Source organism: Taudactylus pleione, unplaced genomic scaffold, assembly GCF_031769625.1.
Source record: "Taudactylus pleione unplaced genomic scaffold, aTauple2 ptg000516l, whole genome shotgun sequence".
NCBI lineage: Eukaryota > Metazoa > Chordata > Amphibia > Anura > Myobatrachidae > Taudactylus > Taudactylus pleione.
In genome coordinates, this window is record NW_028284918.1 from 14089 (window position 1) to 31567 (window position 17479).

General features: G+C 48.6%; 1 protein-coding gene across 1 annotated transcript; it reads left to right on the forward strand.

Annotated features, from left to right (window-relative positions):
• Positions 1-293: 293 nt before the first annotated feature.
• On the forward strand, positions 294-16899 carry DEGS1 (delta 4-desaturase, sphingolipid 1). The gene is made up of 3 exons (XM_088450343.1): positions 294-531; positions 10724-11466; positions 13516-16899. The coding sequence occupies exons 1-3, from the start codon at positions 450-452 to the stop codon at positions 13660-13662; spliced, it is 972 nt and encodes a 323-aa protein (XP_088306469.1). The 5' UTR covers positions 294-449; the 3' UTR covers positions 13663-16899.
• Positions 16900-17479: the final 580 nt, after the last annotated feature.

A 17479-nucleotide genomic window follows, 5' to 3' on the forward strand; every position in this document is an offset into this window, starting at 1 on the left:
GATATCGTTCAGCGGCTGTGCTCAATGTCATGAACGACATTGAGCACAGCCTGCCGGGGACAACACTACACGATATCGCTCAGGGAGCATATCGTGTAGTGTGTACGCACAGATTTGGACGATTCCATCCGTAGTCAAAAATCGTTCATAATTAAAATCGTTCGACACATCTGACCGTGTGTATGCACCATTAGTCCCCGCCCCCTGTCCCGCTTCCCCCGCCCTCTATATGCATATGAGGTGTCGCCGTCAGCTCTTCTCTCTCGAGCTGCTGCGGTGGGCGTGGCACACCACAACCTATACGTCACCGTGGGGCGTGTCCGGCCGCTGCTCTGTGTGGTGCTGAGCGGCTTCCGGTGTGGCGAGAGCGCGCCCCATCAGTCAGTCAGTGACGCGGTCACATACACACGGTGCGAGCGCGGCTCCCTGCTCACTGACTCACAGCGGCCATGGGGAACAGAGTGGCCCGGGAGGACTTCGACTGGGTGTACACCGACCAGCCACACGCCGACCGTAGGAAGGAGATCCTGGGTGAGTGAGCACAGGAGGAGGAGGAGGAGGGCGGCTGCTGCGGGGTCTCCGCCGGCCTCTATCTCTCTATGTACAGAGATGTGTGCGGCTCACGTGATGGAAGACCGTTAGGTGGTGCCCCCCCCCATGAACTTTATTTTATGTGTATGTTATATATATATATACTGAAAGAAGGTGGTGGGCAGCATATTTATATATCCTCTACAAACCTGTAATTTGTTCCTGGCCGTTGCTTCCCCCCTGTGTTGCTGGTGGGGTGCAGGTCTTCCCCCCCCCCCCCCCCCTCCCACCTTGTGTTGCTGGTGGGGTGCAGTTCTTCCCCCCCCCCTGTGTTGCTGGTGGGGTGCAGTTCTTCCCCCCCCCCCCCCCCCGTGTTGCTGGTGGGGTGCAGTTCTTCTCCCCCCCCCCCCCGTGTTGCTGGTGGGGTGCAGTTCTTCTCCCCCCCCCCCCCCTGTGTTGCTGGTGGGGTGCAGTTCTTCTCTCCCCCCCCCCCCCTGTGTTGCTGGTGGGGTGCAGTTCTTCTCCCCCCCCCCCTGTGTTGCTGGTGGGGTGCAGTTCTTCTCCCCCCCCCCCCCCCCCTGTGTTGCTGGTGGGGTGCAGTTCTTCTCCCCCCCCCCCCCCCTGTGTTGCTGGTGGGGTGCAGTTCTTCTCCCCCCCCCCTGTGTTGCTGGTGGGGTGCAGTTCTTCTCCCCCCCCCCCCTGTGTTGCTGGTGGGGTGCAGTTCTTCTCCCCCCCCCCCTGTGTTGCTGGTGGGGTGCAGTTCTTCACCCCCCCCCTGTGTTGCTGGTGGGGTGCAGTTCTTCACCCCCCCCCCTGTGTTGCTGGTGGGGTGCAGTTCTTCACCCCCCCCCCTGTGTTGCTGGTGGGGTGCAGTTCTTCCCCCCCCCCCCCCCCCCTGTGTTGCTGGTGGGGTGCAGTTCTTCCCCCCCCCCCCCCCCCCTGTGTTGCTGGTGGGGTGCAGTTCTTCCCCCCCCTCCCCCCCTGTGTTGCTGGTGGGGTGCAGTTCTTCCTCCCTGTGTTGCTGGTGGGGTGCAGGTCTCCCCCCCCCCCCCCCCCCCCCCTCCCACCTTGTGTTGCTGGTGGGGTGCAGTTCTTCCCCCCCCTGTGTTGCTGGTGGGGTGCAGGTCTACCTCCCCCCTTGTGTTGCTGGTGGGGTGCAGGTCTTCCCCCCCCTCCCCCCCTGTGTTGCTGGTGGGGTGCAGTTCTTCCTCCCTGTGTTGCTGGTGGGGTGCAGGTCTCCCCCCCCCCCCCCCCCTCCCACCTTGTGTTGCTGGTGGGGTGCAGTTCTTCCCCCCCCTGTGTTGCTGGTGGGGTGCAGGTCTACCACCCCCCTTGTGTTGCTGGTGGGGTGCAGGTCTTCCCCCCCCTCCCCCCCTGTGTTGCTGGTGGGGTGCAGTTCTTCCTCCCTGTGTTGCTGGTGGGGTGCAGGTCTCCCCCCCCCCCCCCCCCCGTGTTGCTGGTGGGGGTGCAGTTTTTTAGTTTGCCGCTTATTACATGCATTGAGATTAATAGCCCCATCTACCAGCTGGTTGGAGTGTGTCAGTGGATGGAGAGGTGGGTGTGTTGGGGCTGTGCTGACAATGATATATGTGAGTACCACGGTTGGTGTAGTGGTTAGCATTACCGTCTCACAGCAGAGGTCTTGTGTTTGATTACCAATATCCTCTACAAACCTGTAATTTGTTCCTGGCCGTTGCTTCCCCCCTGTGTTGCTGGTGGGGTGCAGTTCTTCCCCCCCTGTGTTGCTGGTGGGGTGCAGTTCTTCCCCCCCCCCCTTGTTGCTGGTGGGGTGCAGTTCTTCTCCCCCTCCCCCCTTGTGTTGCTGGTGGGGTGCAGGTCTTCCCCCCCCCCCCCTCCCCCCTTGTGTTGCTGGTGGGGTGCAGGTCTTTCCCCCCTCCCCCCTTGTGTTGCTGGTGGGGTGCAGGTCTTTCCCCCCTCCCCCCTTGTGTTGCTGGTGGGGTGCAGGTCTTTCCCCCCTCCCCCCTTGTGTTGCTGGTGGGGTGCAGGTCTCCCCCCCCTCCCCCCTTGTGTTGCTGGTGGGGTGCAGTTCTCCCCCCCCCCCCCCTTGTGTTGCTGGTGGGGTGCAGTTCTTCCCCCCCCCCTTGTGTTGCTGGTGGGGTGCAGGTCTTCCCCCCCCTCCCCCCTTGTGTTGCTGGTGGGGTGCAGGTCTTCCCCCCCCCCTCCCCCCCCTTGTGTTGCTGGTGGGGTGCAGGTCTTCCCCCCCCCCCCCCCCCGTGTTGCTGGTGGGGGTGCAGTTTTTTAGTTTGCCGCTTATTACATGCATTGAGATTAATAGCCCCATCTACCAGCTGGTTGGAGTGTGTCAGTGGATGGAGAGGTGGGTGTGTTGGGGCTGTGCTGACAATGATATATGTGAGTACCACGGTTGGTGTAGTGGTTAGCATTACCGTCTCACAGCAGAGGTCTTGTGTTTGATTACCAATACGGCCCTGTATGTGGAGTTTTTATGTTCTCTTGTGCTTGCGTTGGTTTCCTCCCGGAGTCCAAATATATATTGATAGGTTAATTGGCTGCTGACACACATATGAACCCTAATGTGTATGTACTTGTGGTAGGGACTATAGATTGTAAGCTCCACTGGTGCAGGGACTGAGGTGAACGGCCAAGTATCAGTACTCGGGTGTATTCCAGCTCAGCCCTACAATGTACATACAGAAGTGTGCATGTACAGTGCCATCATTCACTCTATATGGGGCTTGGCTGTTTGGGGAGTTACATGTGGATGTTGTCCCATATGGTGGCTCCTTTCCTCGCTGCAGCGTCTCCTCCTCTCCTGTTAGATTAATGGCTCCCTGTGTACACTGGAAATGGGAGTGGTCTAGAATATCATGCCCCAGGCCCAGAATTTACAGAATGGAACAGCCCTAATTGCGTGTGACTGTCAGCGTGCGCTCTGGCTGTGCCCTGACCTGCTGGGCGGTTTTCACAATAATCCTGAGGAGGTTGCAGACCCCGTCCCAATACGCTGCCAGTCATTGTGCTCTTTCCCACCTATCAGTTTATAGTCATTGCATATAGTTACCTGTCTGAGCTGTAGTCTTGCTCTGTGCGTCTGTCAGAGCACTAAGGGGCCTATCCATTAGCAGATGTTTTTCTGAACTATGACCAAAGGTTATGGATGACCAAAGGTTATCTATTGAAAATCCCGGTGGCTGTGCTGAAAGATATCCGTCATGTACATGACAGATTGTTGCAAAAGACGAACGATATCGCATGACATTATTCAGGGAGTGGATTTTTTTCTCTCTGTAGCTGCTGTTAATATCGTTCGTCGTTTACCGCATATAAACTGCCAGATATTTCTAATATCTGGCAGCGATATGCGATAATTGACCAACATGTTGGAGAGACAAAAGATAAAATTTATCGGCCGCGGGAGTGCGCATCTGTCATTGTTTCAGGGCCTATCCATTAGCAGATAACTTGAATGATATATCGTTCAGTCGTTCAATTTATCTGCTAATGGATAGGCCCCTTACCCCCCTCTGGTTTCCTTTCCAGCTTACAAAACAAACTTTAGTTCCTCACAGGGAGATAAAGTATTTGCTATTCTGGCAGTATACAGTCTGGTCTCCTTGTGACCTTCATTTGAAAGTATGAGGTATAATATTATTATTTTTTTTAAGCCATTCTGATCTCCATTGAACGTGTGTATTTGTACATAGCACATCTGCATGACTTCTGAGCCCCCCATCAATATTAATGTTATCCACATAACACACATTATTTAATGCACTTTGGCGCTGATCGTCCAAACAATATTATACACAGTATCTAACAAGTGCCCTATGAAGGACAGTGCAGTCCCCTGGTAACACTTATTAATCACAGTATACTGTGCTGCAGGGAAGCTTTGAGACTCTCAATGCTGGAATAAAGTAATGGTGGGTACACACTAGGCGATATTACTGAGCGACTGCACGATTACGACATCGTAATCGTGCAATCGCTCAGTAATCGTGCACAAATCGTGTACTTTTATGTCGGAAACGACCAGCGATGCGCACTCCCGCCGGTCGTTTCCGACATTGTCCATCGCCTGAACATGCAGCACAATCTGACGATGTCGTCAGGTTGCTGCATGTTCGGGCATGGGGGAGAGAGCCCGGCGCTAAACGATATCCTTAATGATATCGTTCAGCGGCTGTGCTCAATGTCATGAACGACACTGAGCACAGCCTGCCGGGGACACACTACACGATATCGCTCAGGGAGCATATCGTGTAGTGTGTACGCACCTTAAGGGTGACGTATGGATTTTACCCTGTGCTTTTGGCCAGTATTTTATAGATGCCAATGTGTGTGTGTGCGATCACTCGGTGTATAATTTACTGTCCTATCCCAGTGTACAGACAGGGTTCTGTCTTGTTCTTTTCTGTCTGCATAAACTCCCTGCACACAATACAAGGTCTGAACTTCTCCACACCGATAATAGCTTGGTTTGGAGAGCTGAGAATGAGCCCCGGCCAGCACTTGTTGTGGCTGCAATGTGAGACCCGTTCATGCTCATTCTTTATATTTTAGTAAAAATAATTTTAGGCATTTCCGTCATGGCTATTAGAGTAGAATGCATGTATCATGTGCACGACGCGACGACAGGATGTGTACATGTTTAGCTATGGCATAATACCTGGAAGAATAGAACAGATATAAACCTTAAGGAAATCTCTGTGTAGGTGCATTATACACTATGCTCCCCTTCTGTTGCTGGAGAGTAACGGCATCGCAGCTGGCCCTGGGTCCCTACAGTAAAACAGTGTTTATCCATTTTTAAGTGGTTGAGTTTAATTAGAAGCGATGTGCGGGCATTGCCCACGATGTGTTATGGTCACTGTTTTGGAACTCTGGTAATGGCACTGTCAATCGCCCCTAAATTGTGCATTTTAGTTTGCAGCCCCCTAGTTGCGCATATTAAAATGCACTAATTGATGCTACCGTATGTATGCGCCACTATTCTGCGCCAGAATGATGCGGTTTGGCATTGTTTCTAATGGGAGAGGGGAAGAAGTCCTAAGGGTTACAGCTTTCACAAGTGACCATATTCTTTACTGAAATAAAAGAAAATCTAGGCCCTCTCCTGGGGCAGCGCACTGCTCGGTGCGCAGAGCTGCACGGGCTCGGGACTTCCTGCCGGTCAGTAGTGTTACTGCGGCCGCCTGTTGTCCTATCAGCACAGTGCATTACCGGGAGGGGCCAAATATTAGTGTACACTTATAAGGAAAAGCAATTGGACAGTGTTGACACTTTAATGATCGCTGTTCAAAACCTGATTAACGCTGTGTATTCTACCTAGTACACATGTAATACATAAACTGCTTGTGGAGTGCAGATGTTTATAATGGCAACAGTTACTGTCTATTTATAAACATGTGGTAACAGTAGTTACAGTGTAACTGATGCACACTAGTGATCAAGATAGTGTCTATTTTAGACTAAATATATCTATATAAGATGATTTATATGCTCTAATTCTAAGCTAGAAGTTGTGCATGTGAATCATGTTACATAAACACTATGATCACAAGTGTGCCCGTTACACTGTAACCTTTATACGTGTAGGCGATGGCTATTTTGTATAGATAAAGCCCGGCACATACTATGTGTAATTGTGTGCCTGCAGCTGGCTGGTCATAGGTTAGCTTGGCTGTATGCCTGGTGATCGGGAAAGATTATTGGGCGTGTTGGAAGAGGGTTATCTGCGCGTGCCTGCTCACTCCCACCCCCGAACGCAGCCCCATGTCCCATTGTATCGCTAGTGACCTTTACTTGTCATTATGCTGCAAACAATAGGTACTTGGTGTATGACAACACCCCCCAATGAAATGAAATAATTATACTCTTGGTTGTAGCAGAATTTGGGGCCCATGTATACAAAGCCCATGATCTGTCCAATAAAGTTGAGTATTTCAGTAAAGGTGTTTTGGCAACAACTCCCTGTCGGCTCACGCTGCCTCATAGCCAAGTCATAGCCAAGTCATAGCCAAGTCATAGCCAAGTCATAGCCAAGTCATAGCCAAGTCATAGCCAAGTCATAGCCAAGTCATAGCCAAGTCATAGCCAAGTCATAGCCAAGTCATAGCCAAGTCATAGCCAAGTCATAGCCAAGTCATAGCCAGTTAGTGGGGTTTCTTGTTTGTTTCTTTATTTTGTTTATTTGAAACCTATTATTATGCTAACAGTATTTAAGGGATTAGGGGAGTGGTTCCCAAACTGGGTGGCCTGGGGCAGTTGCAGAGGAGGTACCATGGGGTGGTCCAGGACCAAATCAAATTATGTATGGCTCGTGTGCCTGCCAATTATAACACATGTGGACACGCTAAAGCACATCCCTGTCCTCCACCACATCACCTACCTAATGCTGGGTACACACTAAAGGGGCCTATCCATTAGCAGATAAATTTGAGCGATTTATCGTTCAGTCGTTCAATTTATCTGCTAATGGATAGGCTCTGAACGATAAAAATGCGCACTCCTGTGGCCGACAAATTGGGTCTTTTGTCTCTCCAACGTGTTGGTCAATTATCATATATCGCTGACAGATAAAGAGAAAAATCTGTAGCGGTAAACGACGAACGATTTCTTAATGAAAATGAATAGAAACATTAAAAAAAAAAATCCACTCCCAGAATGATGTCCTGCAATATCGTTCGTTGTTCGTAAAAATCTGTCATGTACATGACCGATATCATCTGACACAGCAGCTCCAGGCGTTTTCAAAAGATAAATCTTTTGGCTTTCAGAAAGATCTGCTAATGGTTAGACCCCTTTACAGATGTGTACCCAGCAGATGTGTCGTGCGGCAGGGGTGCCGGTATCGACAAGTGCATAAACACTTGCCAATGCCGGGAGTGACAGCGGGGGTCTTGCTGCATTCGGCAGCATGGCCCCCGTTGACTATATCGCCAGTTGGACCTGCATGCATCATCATTGACATAGCCGGTACACCCTGCCCAATGCGGACAATACGTTGTCCGATCCGCCGGGTTGGATGACACATCGTCTGGTGCACAGGTTCTCAAACTCGGTCCGCAGGACCCCAAACAGTGCATGTTTTCCAGGTCTCCTCACAGAATCCCTAGTGAAATAATTAGCTACACCTGTGGATCTTTTAAAATATGTCAGTAAGTAATGAGTACACCTGTGCTCCTGCTGGGTAACCTGGAAAATGTGACCTGTGTGAGGTCCTGAGGACTGAGTTTGAGAACCACTGGTCTAGCGTGTACCCAGCGTAAGGATAACAGGTGAGCACAATTTACCTCATTTAATATATTTTTTTTTCTGAATTTCACAATAAGAAACTATTGGCCTAGGGGTTCTGTGCAATAAAGCTGATACTCTAAGGTGCCGTGAACCTCTGGCTTAGAGGGATGGTATATAAAAGGAGAGGGTAAGGAACGCCAAAATGCCATAAGAAAAAATTACATGTCCTCACCTGAAATCTATGACAACGGCAATAAGTCAGGGTAATTTGTAGAAGCCCCTCCCCTCCTAGGGCAAGGGGGGAGTGAGAGGATAGACCCAACAAAGTTACACTAATCTGAGCCTTCAGCAAACAAAGAGGTTACCATCTCCCAGTCATGTTATGAGGGCACGTCAGGGGCCTAATAATAGGAAAGCCAGGCCGACCAGAGAGTCTGATACTCATCTGTATTCATGGAGGACACTTGTTACCTGATGCACTTCAATATCCCATTCATTATGGCTGAAAGTTAGGTCGGGTTCAAGATTGCTCCAGTTATGCTATTGCAGTGCCCCAAATAGGTCTAGTAACAGACGCCCCTGTGTGTAGGAGTGTTGTGTAGGTGGCGATGAAGGCGGGGATACGATGAGCGAGAGACCAGCGTTATTCTCCTGCAGTCTCTCTAATAAGGCCTTTGCTGTCTCTGCAAATTCCCCGTATCCGGGTGCAACACCTCTTTTTTGTGGATTTGTTTATTAAGTGTTGTGCTAAAATATATACGGAACATATAGTACAAAATATACAGTGGGAATGGGATTGTATTACCGGCGGCTGTTTAGGCGCCGGTTCAAATCCTGACCAGGAAAGATCGATGGGCTGAGGTAAGTACTTTAACTCTGAACAGATATATCTGCAGATGATGGTCGTTCATACACACTGGAGGACTATCTGTCTCTGGCCGCTTGTCCAGCTGGCAGGGGGCGTCTCCTGCCCCCCTCCCCGCGGCCTCTGCTGCATGTGTACGGGTGATCGGCAGACCACCCGTACAAGCTGCCCCTTGGACAGATATCTTCCATCGGCTGTGCAGCATCACCAACGCGATATGTCTGTGAACGTCGTCGTACAGACATTATCGCTGGTACACAATGGCCGACGGGCACCCGATATACAGTCAGGTGCATAAATATTGGGACATTGACAGAATTTTCATATTTTGGCCTCTCTTCACCACCACAATGGCTTTGAAATGAAACAAACAAGATGTGCTTTAACTGCAGACTTTCACATTTACTTTGAGGGCAATTACATCCAAATCAGGTGAACGGTGTAGGAATTACAATGGTTTCTATATGTGCCTCCAACTTTTTAAGGGGCGAAAAGTAATGGGACAAACTAAACAATCCTAAATCTAACTTTCACTTTTTAATACTTTGTTGCAAATCCTTTGCAGGCAATTACAGCCTGAAGTGGTGGTGGTGAATAGAGGCCAAAATATGAAAATTCTGTCAATGTCCCAATATTTATGCACCTAACTGTATATGCCGATCAATTCAGCCAATATATCTGTCGGTATGTACCCAGCTTTAGATACTATGATGTATGATGTGGATCTGGCCTTATTGTATAATTATTCCAAAATAGTGCGGGGTCTGTGCAGTGACTGCTGTACCGCAGGGCCCATAGCAGACTGTTCTTAACTTCCTTTTTTATCTAGCACAAATTAAAGAGCCTGGAGGCATTGTCTGGACAAAATCTCTTAACCTTTGTATACATCAGTAGTTGACCCCTGGGGCCACATGACTTAGTACTGAGGGTAAGAGTATTGTGTGGCCCTTTTGAAGGCTGCCCAATGTGCCCCCTCCCCAAGTGTATCAGGTTGCCTATCCCTGATGTGCACATGCGGTTATATATAATCCTGTATTACATCCTGGCCCAGCTTTCAGCTTGTCCAAAATGAAGGATATTTCCACCTTCATGCAGTGTAAGTTATATGTGTAGCCAAGCTGAGAGCACGAGCCCAGCCATATCCCAGATCCATGGAAAGATCCAGTCTGCCTGATGATATAAATACATGACTGAAAAACACAGAATAAAATGAGCCTATTAGAAAGAAAAGTCCCCCGGGAGGGTGCCTATCCCTAAGTCCCCCCCCCGGGGTGACTAACCCTAACCCTCCCTCCCCCTAGCCTAACCCTGAACTCCTGCGGGGGTGCCTAGCCCTAAGTCCCCCCGGGGAGACCTAAACCTAACCAAGTTGCCTATAAAAATTTTAAGAAAATATTATAAATTTCTTCTTTTTATTATTCTAATCTTTGTTATAGTCAAAACTCTGGAGTAAAAAGTGTACGGCAGGTGAGGCACTGCCTCCCCTCTCACTACCTCCCCTGTCTGCCTTTTGCGCACATCTCTGATCAAAACTCACCAAGTCCAGCACTATATACTGCTGCACCTTTGTATAATGCCCATATGTACCTGCGGGTTCATATACGTATCTGTAAATCTGGCTCTGACACTAGCCAGTGCCTCCCCAGCCATTTACCTCACGGCACGTCACTGCCAGTGCCTCCCCAGCCATTTACCTCACGGCACGTCACTGCCAGTGCCTCCCCAGCCGTTTACCTCACTGCCAGTGCCTCCCCAGCCGTTTACCTCACTGCCAGTGCCTCCCCAGCCGTTTACCTCACTGCCAGTGCCTCCCCAGCCGTTTACCTCACTGCCAGTGCCTCCCCAGCCGTTTACCTCACTGCCAGTGCCTCCCCAGCCGTTTACCTCACTGCCAGTGCCTCCCCAGCCATTTACCTCACCGGACGTCACTGATTAATACCCAGAAGATGTTGATGGGAACATTGGTCGTTACAAGCACATGGTATAAATTGTAGATTTACCTGGTGGTGTTCTGATGCCTATGGGCAACTTTTTAGCTCTAGCTGAAACCAAACCATCGATATCCAGTACTTCTCTAATTTATTTTTATCTATTCTGCCCTTCTAGCTAAATACCCTGAGATCAAGAGGCTGATGAAACCGGATTATAACTTAATATGGATAATTTCCATGATGGTCGTAATTCAGCTGGTGGCCTTTTACCTGGTGCGGGACCTGGACTGGAAGTGGCTGATGTTCTGGACCTACGTGTTCGGTAGTTGCATCAGCCACTCCATGACCCTGGCCATCCACGAGATCTCTCACAACTGTGCCTTCGGAAACAGCAAAGCCATGTGGAACCGCTGCTTCGGGATGTTTGCCAACCTGCCCATCGGTCTGCCTTATTCCATCTCCTTCAAAAGGTACCACATGGACCACCACCGCTACCTCGGCGGAGACGGCATTGATGTAGACATTCCCACCGATTTCGAGGGCTGGTTTTTCTGCACTCCTCTGAGGAAGCTGGTGTGGATCGTGCTCCAGCCTCTCTTCTACACCATCCGCCCCATCTGCATCAACCCCAAGCCCATCTCCCGGCTGGAGATCATTAACCTGGTCGTGCAGTTTTCCTTCGATGCTGTGATTTATTATCTCTTGGGGGTGAAGACCATGGTTTACATGTTGGTGGGGTCCATACTCGGCCTTGGTCTTCATCCGATTTCAGGACACTTTATTGCTGAACATTATATGTTCCTAAAGGGACACGAGACCTACTCCTACTACGGGCCTTTAAACTACCTAACTTTTAACGTCGGCTACCACAATGAGCATCACGACTTCCCGAGTGTCCCTGGCAAGAACCTGCCTCTGGTAAGTCTTGTTAAATCCTCTGGTCTTTCCTGGTGTCCAGCAAGGGTACGTGTTCAATTTAGCGGCAAAAACGGCCGGTATTTTTCGTCCCCCAAAAAAAGGCAACATTTTCTCCAAAAAAAAAAAAAAACTGGCGAAAACTGCAACAGGTGGAAAAAAAACTGAGAAAATGTTTCTCCAGGACCAGGTGGAACAAAATACAAAATCACTATTTTTAGCTAAAAATGTTGGGATTTCTTTCAGAACCTCTAATTATTAATTACCGGAAAAAAAAATCGTAAATTGTGTACTTTGGCAAAACGACAACGCAAATTTTGGCAAAAATTTAAAATGGGTTTAGCGTACTGGGTCTGACTTCTCGATGGGCGTTATGGATGCGTCAAGTGTTTTAAATATCGCACGCGGTCGCAGCAGGTGGTATTTTAACTTTTTAAATTGTGTTTTTATGACACAAATATACCTCCACCCATTTGAACATACCCCCAATTCACGTGGAACAGTAATTTCCTAGAAAAAATAGCTTTCTAATTTTTTTTTTTTTCAACTTTTTTTTTTTTTTCCCCAAAATTTGCGCAGTCGTTTTTTTTTGTCAAAGCACGCAACTTACATTTTTGGGGTTCTCTTCCTGAAAATTTATCATTAGGGTGGGAGTCCAAAGGGGTATTTTTTTATTTTTTGGGCGAAGTTGGACGTTTTCACCAATGGTGAAAAAAAAAAAACGGACGTTTTTGCAGCTATTCGAATACGACCCTAGGTCTGTAATCCATGCACTAGTCATTGTCAAGTGCAGTGATTATTTGGTTGTCAGAACGATCATGTTAATGTTTGGCATATTATGTAGTGTTCCCGCTAGGCTGTTTTAGCGGGGCGTGGCGCCCTGCCCTCCTTCTGGAGGGCAAAAACCGCCCTGCCCTCACAGCCTGCGGGTGCCATCTTCACCCGCGGATCGCAGTGTCCCGCGGGTGGAGAAATGTGCGGTGACACGGTCACCGCCGGAGAATAGACGCCGGGCGCATGCGCCCGGCATCTATTCTCACTGTCTGCAGCGCTTGGGGGCTACCCGGCGTATCCGTAAGTGCCGGGCACGCCCCAAGTATGATGATAAGGTGACGCGTCTTGTAGACACGCCCCCTTTTCATGACCACACCCCCTTTTTGGGCGCGCGCACAAAGTTGCCCTCTCTAGCTCCGGTGCCCTGCCTGGCGCCGGAGCTAGAGTGAACACTATTATGTCAATGTTCAGAATGTCAACCGTGGTATTTTCAAACTAAGCCTAATCCTAATTGCAACCTAACCTTAAAATCATGTGTCAACATTATGTCGACATGTTGAATGGCACCTCTAATAAGCTACTATGGTGTTAGTGCTGTGATCTCCTATAAAGGCTGATCATTCTATATAGTGTATTTATCGCACCATAGGATGTCAGGGTAAGTGTGAGTGAGCAATGGCTGGCATCTGCAGGTCTCCACTAGACTATAAAAGCCCATTTTCATGACACATGCCAGGTGCCGCCTTGTAATGTGTAGAATAAATACATTTCCAAACCCTGGGGGGGAATTATTATTTTTTCATCTATCCGTGAAATTATTTTTGGCATTAGACGAAAAAAAAAAAGTTGAATTAAAACAATTTTGAGCTTGGGAAGGAATTGGTGGCTAATGCGTAGTGTGGCATCCGTGGGACGGACTTGTTTAACATCCAGGCAATGCCAACATGTAACTCTTATTACATTTGCCTTCCCTCAGATTAGCCCTCTTTTCACAGTATATGCCCAGCACCCTGGGTATAGGACAAATGGCTCCTAAAATTATACAAAAACAAGTATTTATCCGTATACCAGGGCACACAAAGCTGACTAGACCAGAAACAAACCATGGTGCTAAAAATGCCACAACACTTTGTAACGCGCACACACAGATACAAATGATATGGCAAAAGTCAGAGCCTGGCTATTGGTCACACATCACCTCTGTCCTCTATAAAAGCTGAATTTTCGGGTATCTTTGTCCTTTGTCTGCTCTTACAGAGTCCCTCTTGTTCCTTGCAGGTGCGGAAGATAGCGGCGGAATACTACGACCCCCTCCCGCAGTACACCTCCTGGGTGAAGGTGTTGTATGACTTTATAATGGACGATACGCTCAGCCCGTACTCCCGTGTGAAGAGGGAGCTGAAAGGAGAGATAAAGCTTGATTAACTGCCGGACTGTTAGTACTATTATATTAGCATTTAGGGCTGCCGGGCTTCCTAGCACTTCCCATGGCAAGCAGGATACACTCCATGTTCTTGCCCTATTTAAGAGACACCAGAGGGGACCCGTCACATAACACAGCGGAAACAGCCATGTTGTGGGATAAATCAATATTTATGAGAATGCAGCCGGTCCAATCACTAGGAACTAGTGAGAAGACTGAGGCAACTTTATTTTTTGCATCCTGCCTGGGTGAGGTCACTTCTTCCTGCTGAAATGATAGGTTGCGCACTCACGGGGTGTAGATGTTTGCACTTAGTGTCTGTCCATGTTTTAAGCGTGTTTTCTGGACGTGTTGCAGTAGAGGCGTATAACTAAAGAAATGCCGCTCTCAGCAAATGACCCAAAACCCTGCCGTGTCCAGGTCACATTGCTTCATTCTGGTCACATTTCTCCATATATAACCCTGCCGAGGGGACTTTCTCTTTACACACTGTTTATTAACCACAGATAATCTTATCCTTCAAGTGCTGGCTGAAGTGAGCACATAAAAGTAATCAGCTCCATGTTTATGTCTATTGTGGCCATAAAAGCTCCACGTGGCATGCCCTGTGTGTGTTTGTACTGCATTAATCTGATCAGCTGTGTCACTCGCTGCTGCATCACAGGGCGCTGGGTGACTTAATATTAGCACTGAGCTACAGACTAACCCTGGAGCTCTGACCTGACCCTGCCCATTAAGCCTCATAATGCTTACTCTGCATACACCGGGTACAGTTACTTACAAAGTGAAAGTTAAGTAATTGGGAGTTGGCTGCTGGCTCAGGTAATCCTGCGATAAGGAAACAGGATTGTTCAGGTCAGACCTTGAACCCAAAAAAACCCCCTTTTCACATGATTTCTAATCACTAGGGACACATTTGTACGTAGATAACAGGGAAAATGGGAAGAGTGCGTGAGAACTAACACGTTCATTTCTCATTGTATTATTGTGTGCAGGGGCCCCAGTATGCGGACGTGCAAGTGAGGCTTCTCAGGGGGCCGGGCCGTGTGAAGGATGAAATGTGCTCTTTTAGCACCTTGTATAAAGCTTAATTCAACCCAGAAGTGAACATTTTAGTTTTGTGCGGAATATTGTAAGTAAAACACCAGCCCCCAAAGTCCTACACTGTCTGCTGCCCCCTTCTCGCTTCTGCCCTAGCGCAGTGTTTCCCAAATTCTGTCGTGTCCCACCCCTCCCTCCATCCTCCATCTTCCCCAGCTTGTGTATGCAGAATTTCAGTCTGTGGAAACGTAGGATACTTACTGGTTCAGCCAAGTAGACAGTCACCTGTACATGAGTAAAGAAATCTTGAAAACATGGCCGGTGATTGGATTTGGGGAACGTTGCTCTGGGACTCGGGCAGAAATATGAATGCATCCATGTTGGGTGCGGCCATCTTGGCTCCAGGAGCTGTCAGTTCAAGCAGCAACTTCAAGATGCATGAACCTCAGTCAGCGGGTCCCCTGTGTATTATACTGCGCAGGTCTGATGAGGGGGCTGGCTTTTGTTTGTGGGTTTGGATATATAGTTTTGAGCGTGCTGGGGTTTTTTTTTTTCCCCCCCTTCACAATTTTTGTGTAGACTTGTTTTTGGCAGGGAGTGTGGGGTGTGTCCCTCTAACTAATAACATAACTAGAAAACCCCCATAGATCAGCCCACGCTGCTGCTTACATGCACACCTATATGTATGGGGAAAGCCCTGGTGCTTACTAGGACCCAGTGTGACCTCGGCGATGCCTGGGTATAGTCTGTCTGGGATGTTGGGCAATGCGGATAATGACTAGTCCCTATAATGAGCGCCTATATTTAGTTAGCCCCCAGCCTGTAATTAGGGCCTGGTGCAGACTCCTGTGCTGCACACCGTGCTCGGAGACTTTCTGTAGTATAAACGTGAGACACAATGCTGTAGGTAGACATTAAACTATGGGTGGGCAATAAGCAGCCCCCAGCTGTTGTAGAACATCCCAGCATGCCCTGCCACAGATTTGCTACTTGGCCATGCTAATACTGTTGCAAGGCATGCTGGGATGTGTAGTTCAACAGCAGCTGGAGGGCTGCTCCTTGCCCACCCCTGCATTAGACACTCCGGCAGACCTGTAACCTGTGTCACTGCTGACGCCAGGCCTTTGCCTGTAAAGTTCCCTCCCCCTAATCCCTGACACACGTTGGCAAAGGGCCCCTCAGTCCTGGCAGAGAGAATTGGCACCATATATATAAAATCATATTTAAATGAACATTTGTTCCTGTTACGGAGCCTGCGTCCTGTGGTTATTATGAAATCCTATACCATGGCACGTTCCATATACATAAAACGGGAGCACTAATTCATATAAGGGCTGCGGGAAGCGACACTGCAATTTTTGGTTTTATAAAAAAAAAAAATGAAGACCCTGTAATCTCTCCACATCCCCCCCAGAAGCCTGAGACATTGTGAGGACTTTCTGTTGTTTAGTCTACTTATGAACAGTAACTCCGTAGCTCCTAAAATATGGCGCTGTGATCGTGTGTGTGGCTATGTCACATGGTTCCTACCAAGCCCTCATACAAAGGGGTATGATGGCCCCAATATGCGCCATCCTCATCCGCTGCACTAGCCGCCCACCACCGTGTGTAGAGTGAATCGCCTATACATCCCGGTCACTGTGCTGTATATCATGTAAATCCAACCATGGATTGAATAGTATTGTGTTTTACCTGAACCTACACACAGCGGAGGCAGCCATTTTGTGGCCTGAACCAATAATCGTGAGAGTGCATTCACTAGTGACAAGGCAATACTGTCTCCGCCCACAAAATGGCTGCCTTCACCGTGCGCAGCCTGTACATGACCTATCCTGTTCCTGTTGGCCTCTTGGTGATGTGTTCTTATCTCGTTCTACGGACATTACATGTAACTGATCACTATAATTATACAGGCTGCTCCTATACTACGGGCGCTGTTTAACATGAACGGATGCCGTTCCCTGTTCTATGCGATCACTTTGTAACGAATGTTCCTCTCGCAGGTGAAAGGGCAACGAAAATTATTTTTTTATTACCTTTGAACAAACCCTTTTTCTCCTTGAAGGCTCCTTGTTCCCAGCAATGACTGTTTTAGTCAAGATCTCATTGATTTCAAGCACACCCCGGCCCATGGCTCCCCTAATGCTGCTTTGGTAACTTTGTCAGTATTACAATTTATTAAATATAAACTTATTTTGCTTCGTTTTCTGAGTGGTTTTTGTTTTAGTGTTTTAGTGACCTTGCTAAAGGCCCACATCCACTAGGCGATTTCTTTGAGCGACTGAACGATAACTAGATCGTTATCGTTCAATCGCTCAAGAATCGTGCATAGTAATGTCGGAAACGACCAGCAATGCGCGCTCCCACTGGTCGTTTCCAACCTCATTCATCGGCCGAACATGCTGAACAACCTGACGATAACGTCAGGTTGAGCATGTACGGGGATGATTGATGTGCCTGCACTGAACGAGTGATCGGTCAGTGTAGGCACAGCACCAGATTGTGAAATGACTGCACGATTACAGTGTCATAATCGTGCAGTCGATTTTTGGTCTGTTAGTAGATGTGCGCCTTAAGTGTGTGTGTGTGTGTAAGATATTTGGGGTGGAAGTGTAACGGGCGTTGCCTTTGTCACTTAAGAAAATGAAAGCCGTCCATTATTTTATAGTTTATAATTCCCCTGTTCTTGAGTTGCCTGCAGATCGGTGGGATCTGCATTCTGCCCCCCAAGGGTACAGAAACTGCTACAAATAGATGATTTGAAAAGAAGGGGAGTGC

What these genes read in the sequence shown, in the direction of transcription:
- DEGS1 (XM_088450343.1), top strand. Translation starts at nt 450, where the DNA reads ATGGGGAACAGAGTGGCCCGGGAGGACTTCGACTGGGTGTACACCGAC. An exon ending in CCGTAGGAAGGAGATCCTGG is followed by an intron (nt 532 to 10,723) that starts GTGAGTGAGCAC and finishes CTGCCCTTCTAG; the next exon opens with CTAAATACCCTGAGATCAAG. An exon ending in CTGGCAAGAACCTGCCTCTG is followed by an intron (nt 11,467 to 13,515) that starts GTAAGTCTTGTT and finishes TGTTCCTTGCAG; the next exon opens with GTGCGGAAGATAGCGGCGGA.